Genomic DNA, 13,769 nt, shown 5'->3' with positions numbered 1-13,769 from the left:
CCAGATTCCTGTTGCAATGGTCTGACTGGCATCTCTGCAACTCTAACCCTGAAAAGGGTGAAGGGGAGCTTTGTAAGGTGGCTGACCCATATATCACTACAGCCTCAGTATTGCAGGGCTGGATGGTTGGACCATGGTCTATGTCTAATGATGATATGCTTAATGTTATATTTACTAGATGCCACCCAAAATGCTGAGCAGCTCCAAGGTGTTGTTTCAGGGGGACTGAATAAATAATGCAGAACGGTGAACCCAGAGAAAAATATAGCTAAACTGCCCTCTTAGGGGCCAGGCACCTTCCTGTCTGACATTTTCCTCCTTCCTAGACTATTTGTAAGAACATGATTTATCACTCGCATTTCCCCCGCTGTTGTTCTCGGCTGCTGCGGTGGCATTGGAATGAACGCTAACACTTTTCCAAGTTTCTGACTTCATTAACAGCCCACAAAGCTGGACTAGAGTCTATTAATTCCTGACTTTTTCACTTTGTAGCAAGTTTCTTCTGTTCATTTTTAGCTATAGCAAAACCTTAAATCTCATGTTATTAAGATTTTGGTTTTAAGCAAGCTTCATTTTAGGGTGGGGCTTTTCCGGCTTTGGTTAGTAGAGCAGGACGACATTTAGCCTTAGTCACTCTGGTTTAACCATTGCCGTCTTGCAAGATGGGGCTGTCTCCAGCCCCGGGTTACTGATGCAATCCTGATACTTGGACGCCGATTTTTCACCAGAGTGATCTTTTGTAATACTGCAGCTCAAGTAGGGCACACTTTTCTATGACTGGAAATATATCAGTGTGTCAAGGTTAAGTCACTGCATGTCAGCCAGACAGGCATATTTTACACACGCAGATGAAATTCTGAAACTCTGTTCCTGTTGCTTAGCCACAGCTGTATCTTCTTTTATTATCTAATTCTCCTAAAAGGATTCGCTGTGGGAGACAGCAGGCTGCTTGCTGTTACCTCTTTGCTCTGTGCATTTCACAAAAACTCTCTCAGACTCAAAATCAAGAGTATGAACGACTGTTTATTTGAATTCCTGAATTAAATAAGTGGCCAGGAGACCCCATAAAAACTGGAGAAGGAAGCATAAAGTAAACAAATTGATCAGATTTACTAGTCCAGTCCAACCTCTGGAAATCAAGCTATAAAAAAAAAGTAGAAAAAAAGTCCCTTCGGATAGCCTGTATTTTTTGCTTGTCTGTAATTAGACACAATAAAAGGGTTCTAATCTTCTAATAACTGTCTTTCTCCAAAAGTAATTTCTTTCAATGTGACTGAAAACATTATAGGGTTCAAATTTTCACAGCAAGTAACTACAGTAAGGGACTCTGTATGTGGGATCCGAATAAAAAGCAGCTTGCTTTCCAGAGGGGTTGTAAGTTACCACCACGCAAAACACTTCCAGAAGTAAGTCCCTTTTAGCTAGACTCCTGAATATGAGTCTGGGTGCCAGCATCAGGATGCCAAATTCAGTCCCCCCAGAACAAGGTCTTATTGCCAAAATAAGCAGCTTAATTTGTGACTAGACTTTCAAAATCAACAACCCAGTGCCCCCTGCTGTCCAAGTACTCTTCCTATCCTAGCAGGTAAGAATTACATTAAAAGCCCCTCTAACCACTATTCTTCTATTACATTTCTGTCCTCTGTCTTCTTATAATCCTTATTAAAAAATCCGTTGCTACATTTTCAAAGCGGGTACTGATTTTATATTCAGCAGAAGACAGGAGCCTTTCTTAATTCACTCTACCAAATCTAATTGTGATTCGTATCTATCTAACGCCATTTGTGTTGAAAGCCTTTTAATCATTCAGATAGTCCTTGTGAGACAGGGCAGTAAAATTCTGTAGCACAGAAAAAGCTGCTGGCTTGACATTAAAGATCTGAAGATTAAATAAATGGCAGGAATTGCTTTTAAAAAGCTTCTGCTTCTTCAACAGGACCTCAGAGTGGCTGCGGTGGTTACTTGACAAATTCAGCTTATAGCTTTGGCTCTCCGGTCTCCAATGCGACCAGAAGATATGAGAAAAATCTGGACTGTGTATGGATCATAACTGCACCCGTGAACAAACTGATCAACCTCACCTTCACTTCATTCGTGCTTGAAGCACAGTCTGCTCAGGCTTGCCGATATGATTATGTAAAAGTAAGACAGCTGTGTATTTTAACAAGAAAATATCAGTGAGATGCAATCCATTCTCCTCTCCATGAGGCTAAAACTTAATTAATAGAAAATGGTCTCATGAAGAAATTAAATTGCTTAATATAATTACAATTTTTTTCCTGGGTTAGATCACTACTCCAGATGTCATCCTGCCTTTTTGAAAACCAATAAGAGTTTTAACATTGTTATGGGGACAAGCTTCTGTTCTTAAGACTGCCTATATAAATGAGCATTTCTTTCACAGAGTAGAAACAAAACAAAAGCCAAGCACTTTGAAGGTAAATATGCAAATTCATTATCATACAAAATTGCTTGAAAACAGCTCGTAAAATTTTGAATAAATATATCTTTATGCTAAATGCTTATCTGTGAAAGCTATTATCTTGGAGATGAGCATACAAAATGTAGGATAGCAGAATGCTGCTAAACTAGATCCACCAAGGAGTGTTCTAGATCCTGTTGAGCATTAAAGATGCTCAATGAAACTAGGAAAGAATTCTACATTTTGGTGAATAAAATCAACCTTTCTCATTGAAAAGCACTTTGAGATTACATATAAAAATGAAAAAAGAATGCCAATTAAAATAGAATACATTTTTGATAGATTTGCTGAGATGGGACCAGAATGTCCATAATGAGATTTACACTGTCCAACAGAATTAGTTAATATGGCAGTGAACAATTATCATCATCAAGAACATCCTATTAAAGCACAAGAGCACCTACTGTGCTTTCAAGTAAAAGAAATTGTAACGTCAGGAGGGGTCAGAGAACTTTATTTCTATTTATTTGTTTGTTATGCCTAAACCATTAGTGGCTTATATGCTTTTCTTCTTTCAGCTTTATGATGGAGATAATGAAAATGCCAATTTAGTTGGCACGTTCTGTGGATCTACAGTGCCAGCTCCTTTTCTTTCTACCCGCAATTCCTTGACTGTGAAATTTATCACAGACAATTCTGTGGAAAGGGAGGGTTTCAATGTTACCTACACCACAGTGGATCGTAAGTATACATATAAAATCATAGAATGGTTTGGGTTGGAAGGGACCTTAAAGGTCATCTAGTTCCAACCCCCCTGCCCTGGGCAGGGACACCTCCCACTAGACCAGGCTGCTCAAAGCCCCATCCAGCCTGGCCTTGGACACTTCCAGGGATGGGGCATCCACAGCCTCTCTGGGCAACCTGTTCCAGTGCCTCACCACCCTCATAATTAAAAATTTCCTCCTGATATCTACCCTCTTCCAGTTTGAAGCCACTACCCCTCGTCCTATCACTACATATATATGCATATATATTGTTGTGACTGTTTTCTGGAAATACGTATTTAAATAAAAAATCATCAAGATTTGTGCTAGATATAGGGCCCAGGAAGGTGCAAAGACAGTCCTTAGTATAGCTCTACGGGGCATCTATAATCAAGCTAAAAGCAACACTGCTAGTCCCCACTGCAATTCGCATCGGTCTTGGCTGGCTGTAGAGTGGCCGTCAGTCTGGAGTGAAAAACAGGAACACTCTGCCATACGCTGTTAAAAAATACTCTGATATAGGGAGCAAACATTTATTTGAGTTCTACAGCATAGATTGACACAGCATTAGCATCTGTTTTACTTACTTTTTTTTCCTTCTAGAGAGTCACAGGTAAATACAAAAGTATATTGACCAGTGTAGTTTTGCTCAATAAATATTTTTCCCCAGTTGGAAAGGTTTTCACTCTATGATGCATTTATTACTATTTTACACAGGACTGTGTGGAGGAATACATAATGCAACTTCTACATCCCTGACCGCAACATCTCCTAACTTCCCGAATGAATATCCACCATTTACTCTCTGTACTTGGGTCATTGATGCCCCTCCGCAGCAGCAAGTCAGGGTGGTGGTGGAGGCCTTCCACCTCCACTCTGGCCAGGACTGCTCTCAGAACTACCTAGAGCTCCAGGACTCACCAACAGTAAGATATTTACAGTTGATAGCATGCCCCATTCACATTCAGCTCCCTTCACTATTTGTAAAGAGAGGAGAAACCCACCATTTGGTGGTAGATTAATTGATGATTCTGTGTGAGGGGCACATCCAAAGCATTATGCGCCGTGCCCCACTTGAGCTGTGTTAACTGGTACAGACCTCATGGCAGCACACTAGACACACGTTGAACTAGACCTAGTAAGTGTTACACAATTTTTCACAGTTGCACCAAGTAACAGAGCTGCCAAACTTAACACCCAGAAAATACTGCCCAACAGCAAGTTTTCATAAACTAATTGTACTTCCTCCCACCCAAGAATCATAATAAAAAGAAATATTCATGCCAAGAAGAGTGTTTACAAAAATTGTATTATATAATTGTAAACATGTTTTCATTGTTTCTTATTTTGGCATGAAAATACCTGTTACGTGTGATTTGTTTCTCATAATAATTGAACATAAAATGTCGAGACGTTATTGTGATTTCCATGAAAACTTTAAAATGTGATTGCATAAGTGGCATAGGAAGTGCTGAGAGATCTATTCACCTCAAGTTCAGTAAGTAGAAAACTGAATTATATCATTAAGTAGAAGTAACTTGTGACATGTATTGAATTCCAGCACAGCCAAGGATCAGTCCATAGATTCTGTGGCACTGAAACTTTTCCAGTCCCTGAATTTTATTCTTATGATCGCACTGCCATCGTGACTTTCAAATCAGATGAATATATGATTAATAATGGAGTCAGATTTACCTATCAAGCTACAGGTAAGCCTGAAAAAAATCCAAAAAATCTACCTACCATTCTCTTTGTTGATTCCATACGGTGAAAAGCAATACAGAGATCTGAAATACTTACACGTTTCTGGTTTTCTGTCTCAAGGTTGCAGCAGAGAGTACAACCAGCCATTTGGTTACCTGAAGAGCCCCGGCTGGCCTGGTCGTCACCCCAATAACATGGACTGTTCTGTCATTCTACGAGCTCCACCGAATCACACAATATCTCTCTTTTTCCATGCTTTCAGTTTGGAGGACAGCATCCAGTGTTCACGTGATTTCCTAGAGGTATCGAGCAAGTATACATATTTTGTGGGCCTCTGTCAAAATATGCTCAATTCTAAGGATATTAAAAAGCTTGGATCAAGTCTGAGCTGAACTGACATTAGAGACTAATTTATTACTACAGTTTTACAGTGAAAGGTACTCAAACGTTATAGTAAGAGGTTAAACAATACACACTATAGTAAGTCCAAAACCAACGAATAAATAGTTTCGTTATCAGCTAACTCATCTTTACCTAGCTCTTGTTGATGTTACCCAGTTAACAGAGCAAGCCAGGATAGTTTTCATCCAATATTAACATCTGTGCATGAACAGAAAGCTATAAATCCGAGCGCTTTCGTTCCAGCAGTAGATTCCATCTGCTTCCTATTTTTCTTAAAAATATTTTTTCTAAAAAGGCATTTTTTCATTAAAAAAAAAGGAGCACTTGCAAAGGTATTTTGTGTCAATTAAAAACACATCCTCCTACATAATCCTCACTCTGTCCTTTCACACTTGTTGAAGGTTTCCCTATTCACTGTCCAGCTGACAAAAATCAGGTGTGTGTGGCAAAATCATTATTTAGTTCTCCTTTCATAGCCTCTTTACTGTCTCAAGAAATGGATCTGAGCATCAGCATTATTAGGAAAACTTTTTACACTGAAAGGGTTATTAAGCATTGGAACAGGCTGCCCAGGGCAGTGGTTGAGGCACCATCCCTGGAGGTATTTAAAAGATGGGTAGACGTAGTGCTTAGAGATAAAGTTTAGTGGTGGTTTTTGTCAGAGTTGGGTTGATGGTTGGACTAGATGATCTGAAAGGTCCCTTCCAAACTAGGCAACTCTATGGTTCTATGATTATTGGAGCTTAAAACCCAAACAGATTAAACCTGAGCTATGTAATATGATCTGTCTTAATGTGGTCAGGGAAAAAGAGTGGTCTGCAGGGTAAAAAATTAATCATTTCATCTGGAATATTAACATTTCTTCTGAAAAGTAAAACATGGGCTTGAATTGCAAAAGAACCTCTTAGCTACTAGTCAAGTAATTTTTTCAGTCAGGAGATGTACCACACCATAAAATTTAGTCACCCGTTTCTGATGATACTTGTTCCATGCAATTACTTACAAAACTCAGACAGACTGGTTAATGGTCTCTTCCTTCTATACCAGAATGTATAGTACGAAAAATAACAGTATTAAAATGACAATTATGGTATGCATGCAAGTCAATACATAGTTTGTGCTGTGCTTGTATCACTGCATTATTGTACTAGTGTATAACTGGCAAAGGGAGTTAATGTTGAAAATATTTTCTGTGTCCTTTGAAGGTCAGAAATGGGAGTGATGTGCAATCACCGCTACTTGGCAGGTTCTGTGGAAACACTGTGCCCAGTCCCATCTTCCCCCAAAATCATGTTGTCTACCTTCGTTTCAAGAGTGATTTTTCAGGGGCTCATGATGGATATGAAATTACTTGGACTTCATCACCAAGTGGTAAGGCTGTAATTACAAAATAATTCCACTCAGCAATTGTACGTGGGGGGGAAAATACAGAAATGTCAGTTTGGGCCCTGCCTCATCAACACTTAAGACCTCCCCAAGCACCCATAGTCCACCCTATTTAGTCACTGGAGAGAGGTAGTTGTTCCTGAAGACCAGTAGGGCAAGATCCATTTTATGTCATGGAAGCAATTCCCTCTCTCTAATGTTGACTTTAGCAACCTCAGACGACCCAGTCCACTTAAGATGAAGATCTACTTCTTTCACTGAGAGGTCAGAAAATATCAGGAACACCTATCTTGGGATCCACAGAGTGGTGGTGGTGGTGGTGCCTCAGCCTACTCCATAATCCACTTGTGATATGCCGTAGGATCTAGGCACTACTAGGCCTGAAGAGGACTGAAAATTGCCCCAAGAAAATAACCTAACTGTAATGGTGTGTAATGACTATGTAATAGACACATTCATAAATGGCTTACAAACGCATTACCCAGTGAATAGCTGGGTAATAGTTTGTTCACGACACTAAGTTACTGGAGGTAACACATGGCCAGCTGAAAAGCACTGCAGAACAACCTTACACTATTGAGGGGCTTGGTGATGAAAAGGCGGATAAAGTTCAGTGTAGGAAAGTACTGATGAAGAACATGGGCAAAAAAAGACAATCCTAATTTTACTTACAAGAATATGGGATCTGAATTGACTTTTAGCACTCAGCAACAAGACCTTGGGGGTAAAATAGTTCCATTAAAACAAGAGCTCGCTGCTCACTAATAGTCAAGTAGGCTAGCACAACGCTAGGAACTATTGGGAAAGAAAGAGAAAGCAAATAGACAAACACTTCTAAATCCATAGTTCACACACAAACGGAATGATGTGCACAGTTCTGGTCTCCTCTTATAAAGCATCCAGTACAACTGGAAAAACTTCAGGCAAAGGAGCTCAACATAAAAAATGGTTTCTGCAGGAGGTATGCTGAGACTTCTTAATCTGGTTAAGAAACTACTGAGGCCTATAAAATTGAGTGATATTGGATGGTAAATAGTGATCAATTGTTTATTGACTTAACACAGAAGAACCAGAGGCCTTCAGGTAAAGGCAGGAGGTGGTAGGTTCAAAACAAGCCAAACAAAACGGTTCCTCCCACAGTATGCAGTTAATCTGTGGAGCTCCTTCCCATAGGATGCTACAAATTTACATGGATTCAAGGGCTACCTGAACAAGTTCATGGAAGACATCTGATAAAGACTATTAAACACAAAGATGCCATTTCTGGGAGCTGTGAGCTGAAAATTCTTGGAGACTGTGAGGGTAATCGGGGTCATGATCTGCACATGCTTACTCTTACTCTATAAACTTGCATTTCTCCCAGGGCATCTGCTTCTGCCCGCTGTTGGAGATTGAATTTTGGTATAAATGGCCTTTAGTTTACTTAATATGACTATTTTCTCTGAGTTGTTCTCTGTATTTTTCTATCAGATAAGGATTCACTACTTTTCATTCCAAAGAACAGCCAAAGAGAATTTGTCCCTAGTGGAGTAGCTGGGAACTGAACTGCTCAAGGCACACATTTAAGATTTTGATTCCTTTGTTTGAAACCCTTTGTTCCAAAGAGTTTTGGGGGTTTTGATTTTTAATATCCGGTGATGGTCTAATGCCCATTGCATTATTGGAATAATGCTCTTATCCACGTTCATTGTTCCAGCTCTCAGCGTCCTTCTGTTTTTCAGTGCTACTACTAATACTGTACTTAAGGTACTACACCATGTGGTATCCTGTGAAACTAAGCTTTCTCAGCTAATTAGCAGCGTCTGTTTCCAGGATGCGGAGGAATGTTATACGGCAGCACTGGTTCCTTTGCTAGTCCCAGCTACCCAGCAACTTACCGCAACAACACCGATTGTGAGTGGGCCATTACTGTGCCCAAGGGACGAATTGTCACAGTGAACTTTGATTTCATCAGCATCGATGACCCAGGGGATTGCGGTAGCAACTATCTGATCCTTTACAACGGGCCAAATGCCAGCTATCCCCCAGCCGGGCCGTACTGTGGGATGGTATGTATTGCCTACTGCCTGTGACCTTTAAGTGGTTAAAATGAACCTCTACTGTTTCATATTCAAGCCTGTTTCCCCAATCCTGGCATGAATTCCACATAGAGTGGAAGTGAAGGCGTAAGGCTTGTTTGGCACCTTAGAAGCCTTCCAATGCAGACCTTACAGTGACATCTAGCGGGAGGCATGAAGCTATTTTTCTCTGTATTTAGTTGTATTTGTGATTTAAATATTTCTAATATCCTAAGGGAGAAATGCAACAGCAGTATCTAGCAAAGATCTGACGTCACTTCCAATCTGTGATCCAATTTGTGCCTCAGTTTTAACTCTCTGACTGGCTTTTACAAAGCATCTAAATGTTCTATAAAGCTTTTCATTTTTCTTCTCTTTAATTTCAGGATACAAACATTGCTCCATTTACTGCTACATCTCATCAAGTCTATATAAAATTTCATGCCGAATATGTGACTTTACCATCAGGATTCCAGTTAAGCTGGACGAGCTAGAACACTGTTTATGAGAAATATATTACCATTCCCTGCTATACTGAAGAGACTTTAGGTCAAAAAGTAAGCTTGAAATCCACTTATGATAATTGCAGCTGCAGTAAGGCCTTTTAAAAATTACTGTCAGTGAAGCTGTTTTGAATTTAGAGTTCTGTCCAAAAAATGTGATCTCCCATTGTACTGAAAATAAACTATTATCTACCCAACTGGGAAAGCAAGGTTTTGAAACATATTTTTATATTCTCCTACATAATTTCAAAATTTTACATTTAATGCTATAAAAAGTGAATTAGCCAAAATTCGAAATTGTTAACATGAAGTTGATAAGAGGATTTAAGATATGAAGTTGTCTTTAATTAGTTCTATGGAGTTATGTGGTTTTGTCCCAAGCATCTTTTAAAACGTTAGCTAAAGTTTTATTCAAATTAGGATCAGAAATTGCTAAAAAATGGCCCCTGTCCTACAATCATTTACACAGATAACTTTGCTGTACTTCAAAAAGATTGATTTCACTACGGGAAAAAGCATGTTTCACTTTAAAGCTGATTAAATGTTTTTGGACATTTTTTGATATGATACATACATACTTGCTCTTGGCATGACTTCCTGTCACCAAAAAAAATGTACAGAATTATTGAACTTCTGCAGAAGAAAAGACTGAAGAGCACTACCAATGGGAGAAAGAAAAATTTGTAAGATTTTTTTTTTTTAATCTAACAATAACTTGGTGCATTTTTAAACGTTCCAAGTACTCCATACCTGTGCATGATTTTATTTACAATTGAGTAAAATGCATGAGGTTCTTTAGAAAAAAAATGAAAATCCATCAGAGAATTTGTGCTCATGAAGACTGTTGAATGAAGCTGCTGGTACAAGGTTCAATTGATCTAGCCCGACTGACTCTCGCCAAAAATAGTCAAAGTCTAAAATTAGAGTAAATTATCAAACCATTCTTTAAAAAAAAAAACAGGAACAAAGTAACCCACTGCTGTCCTCTAACATTTTATATGAGGAACCACAACAGAAATACCACTGCAGAAGTATTAAAGTGGAGGTCCTTAGAGGAGAGGGCTGGTGCTAAGCCATGTTTCTGTCTTGGAAGGTGAGTCGTCATTTAAAACACTTGCTTTAAAATGAATGCACAGCAAAAGCAAACAGGAACAACGAAACAGGTAATTTGAAAAGAATTATTCCATGAAACTTCTAGGTGTTTTTTGCAGTGTACAATTCAAAAGACAGAATCTGTGTTTAGCAAGATTTATGGCTTCATGTCACAATGCTGCCATGAATATCTTTGCTTTTATGACTGTGCGCTTTGCTGTCTATTTTACACATAATGTCGTAGCTGTGAATGTTGCGTGTCCGTATTGTAATACCTGCATGACTACACCCAGCCTCCCCCCGTCGGTGACACAGCACGGATAATGAATGTGCATGTTTTCACTTCCTAGAGCCTGCACGTTTTTAACTTAAGTGTAAATCTTCTGCATGTTACTATACATATTTATTTTTATATAAAAGTATGTTTTATGAGCCAGTTATATATGAATGGTAAGGACTCCGAAGACTAGGATTTGGAGAATAAGTACTAAAAGATCCATAACAGTATTTTTAATTGTCCTTCCCATGTGGCGGGGCTATTATTTATAAACAATAAATAAGAAGTAATACCACAATGAGATCGTTAGGGCTACAGTTACTTGAAGTCAAGGAGAGAAGATACACAGCTAAAATGCTAGAAATCATGGTATTGGTCAATTTAAAACATTAGCTAATTTTAGTTAAATTTACAAAGCAATTTTGACTGAAAACAGTTTTCACTCGGCTCGTAAGGCAAAGGAGATGTCTGTTTCCCACAGTAACTGGAGGTAAGTGTCCTAGGCACCAGAATTAACATATTTAGTGTAGTTATTTTTTGTCAGCTGCCAAACTAAAACCACAGAATTATTCTGCAGTCCTGATTAAAATTAAATGTAACAAAAATTCATAGCATTGACTCCTGCTTGTAATAACAACAGCGACAATGCAGGATTACTAACAAATAAGTGTTTAAAATGTTTATTAGCTGATAATAAAAATAGAGGCCAAATCCTAGAAGTTGGCTTTTATAAAGCAAAGACCAGCAAAATAAATACCGTGTGCCAGTTATCACATGTAATGACATAATGTTGACGGACATTTTTAGTAGCCATGCCTGGCAGTACACACCTGGTTTTGAGGTGCATGTTGCTGTTGTATCATTTTGATGATACGCTAACCCTGCGTTAACGTTGACCATTATGAAAGCTTTTCTCAGAGGGGAAAAAAGAAGGATAAAAATAGAATAATAATGTAAAACCTCATTTCCTTGGCTAGAAGAACTACCTCGGACAGCCAGAGCAAGGGCAGCGTCAGAGCGGCTCGTCCCCTTGCTGCTCCCCAGCACAGCCAGAGCCAGGTGGGAGGCACCTCCAGCACCGCTGCCCGGCTGGAGCAGGCTGGGGGCAACCAGGGCAGGGAGACACTCCTCCCTCCTCTTCCCACCCCAGGGCAGCCGCAGCCTGGCCATACAATCCTGGCAATACACCTACCTCCTAGTCACTTACTTCAGCCTGCTGTCCCAAGGAGGCATATGCCTCTCCAAAGAATTCAGACATTTGCTCTACAAACATTTAAGCCAAGTGACAAATTCAGAACAAATCTGACAGGTAGCAAAGATATTTTATAGTTGTTTCACAGGCAGAAAATCAGTAGCTGGATCGTACAGCGAGACCTAAATTGGGAAAGCCTGTAGCGTGGCGCCAACCGCCATACGTGCGGGAGGGCTCCAGCGGCCGGTCCCCAGACACAGGCTGGCCAGCCTCTGGCTGGGGGTATAGAGACAGCTGAGGATATTTGGGGTCAAAGGGGTTACAGAAGAACTGGATGTACTGGGAAGAGGTGGTAGGGGACAAGAGAGAGGAGATCATCAATACTGGCCCTCAGGGGTCAGTACTGGGTCCAGTCTCGTTCACTATATTCATCAATGATTTGGATGAAGGGACAGAGTGCACCCTCAGCAAGTTTGCTGATGACACAAAGCTGGGGGGGTGGCTGACACACCGGAAGGCTGTGCCGCCATACAGAGAGACCTGGACAGGCTGGAGAGTTGGGCAGAGAGAAACCTTATGAAATTCAACAAGGGCAAGTGTAGGGTGCTGCACCTGGGGAGGAACAAGCCCATGCACCAGTACAGGTTGGGGGCTGACCTGCTGGAGAGCAGCTCATCTGAAAGAGACCTGGGAGTCCTGGTGGACAACAGGATGCCCATGAGCCAGCAATGTGCCCTTGTGGCCAAGAAGGCCAATGGCATCCTGGGGTGCATCAAGAAGAGTGTGGCCAGCAGGTCAAGGGAGGTCATCCTCCCCCTCTACTCTGCCCTGGTGAGGCTGCATCTGGAGAACTGTGTCCAGTTCTGGGCTCCCCGGTTCAAGAGGGACAGGGAACTGCTGGAGAGGGTGCAGCAGAATGCTACTAAGATGATTAGGGAATTCGAACACCTCTCTTATGAAGAAAGGATGAAGGATTTGGGTCTCTTCAGTCTGGAAAAAAGACGACTGAGGGGGGACCTTATCAACGCTTATAAATACTTAAAGGGTGGTTGTCAGGAGGATGGAGACAGGTTCTTTTCAGTGGTCCCCGGCAACAGGACAAGAAGGAATGGGCACAAACTTGAACATAGGAAGTTCCATCTCAACATGAGGAGGATCTTCTTTACTTTGAGGGTGGCAGAGCACTGGAACAGGCTGCCCAGAGAAGTGGTGGGGTCTCCGTCTCTGGAGCCATTCAAAACCTGCCTGGACGCGTTACTGTGCAACCTGCTGTAGGTGACCCTGCTCTGGCAGGGGGGTTGGACTAGATGATCTCCAGAGGTCCCTTCCAACCCCGACCATTCTGTGATTCTGTGAGATGGGGTTACTGCAGTGGCATAAGCCCTCTGCAGGAAATTAGTCTTTGTGAGGATGACTGCCCATGGAACAACCTGAAAATTACACTTTCAAGGTCCAGGAATGACCTGACCCTTGGACAGTGTGGCGTCAGTACTTATTTTCCCACCCCTTCTCATCCAATTGATATTTAGTGCTTGAACAGTAGCTAAGAAGCTTTAAAAGGAAGGCTTGACAGCAGCTCCTCTTTGCCAAATCCAGTGCAGACGTGACTCGAGTATTGATTAGAGATGAAAGATTTGCTAAAGCAGGAGCCAAAGCAGATCTCAACGAAGGTGTGGGTGATAGATGAACTGTTTACACAAGAAGAAGATAATGAAATTAGGTGGATGGTAAAAAAACCTCCAAAAACTCCTAACAAATGGGAGTAATGGCAATATGTTCATTAAGCAGGGAGTAATTAAATACTTCTACGGCAGGGGCATAACGTGGACATCCAGGCCATGCGCAATGTAATATGCTATTGTTTTGATCACTGCATAAATGGGGCAGTGAGAAGCCAGGTGAGCTTCTCATTAGCCATGAAGACACCATTTTGTGCGTATCATCTTGTGACAGTCCCATGTACTTTGTTG

The 13,769-nt window shown here is 40.8% G+C and overlaps 1 protein-coding gene across 3 annotated transcripts in view; it reads left to right on the top strand.

The window, feature by feature from the left end:
- Nucleotides 1-9,469, top strand: part of CUBN (cubilin) — a 148,473-nt gene extending 139,004 nt beyond the window's left edge. For all 3 annotated transcript variants that reach the window (XM_054192490.1, XM_054192491.1, XM_054192489.1), the window contains 8 exons: nt 1,937-2,142; nt 3,001-3,163; nt 3,904-4,112; nt 4,748-4,895; nt 5,011-5,192; nt 6,498-6,663; nt 8,491-8,726; nt 9,122-9,469. In XM_054192490.1, coding sequence (XP_054048465.1) covers nt 1,937-2,142; nt 3,001-3,163; nt 3,904-4,112; nt 4,748-4,895; nt 5,011-5,192; nt 6,498-6,663; nt 8,491-8,726; nt 9,122-9,229 — 1,418 coding nt within the window. In that variant the 3' untranslated portion in view covers nt 9,230-9,469. The remainder of the gene's footprint in view (nt 1-1,936; nt 2,143-3,000; nt 3,164-3,903; nt 4,113-4,747; nt 4,896-5,010; nt 5,193-6,497; nt 6,664-8,490; nt 8,727-9,121) is intronic.
- Nucleotides 9,470-13,769: the final 4,300 nt, after the last annotated feature.

Source organism: Rissa tridactyla, chromosome 2 (genome assembly GCF_028500815.1).
Source record: "Rissa tridactyla isolate bRisTri1 chromosome 2, bRisTri1.patW.cur.20221130, whole genome shotgun sequence".
In the NCBI taxonomy this organism is placed as follows: Eukaryota; Metazoa; Chordata; class Aves; order Charadriiformes; family Laridae; genus Rissa; species Rissa tridactyla.
Note: the sequence above shows the minus strand (reverse complement) of the source record. Positions and strands in the feature narration are given on the sequence as shown.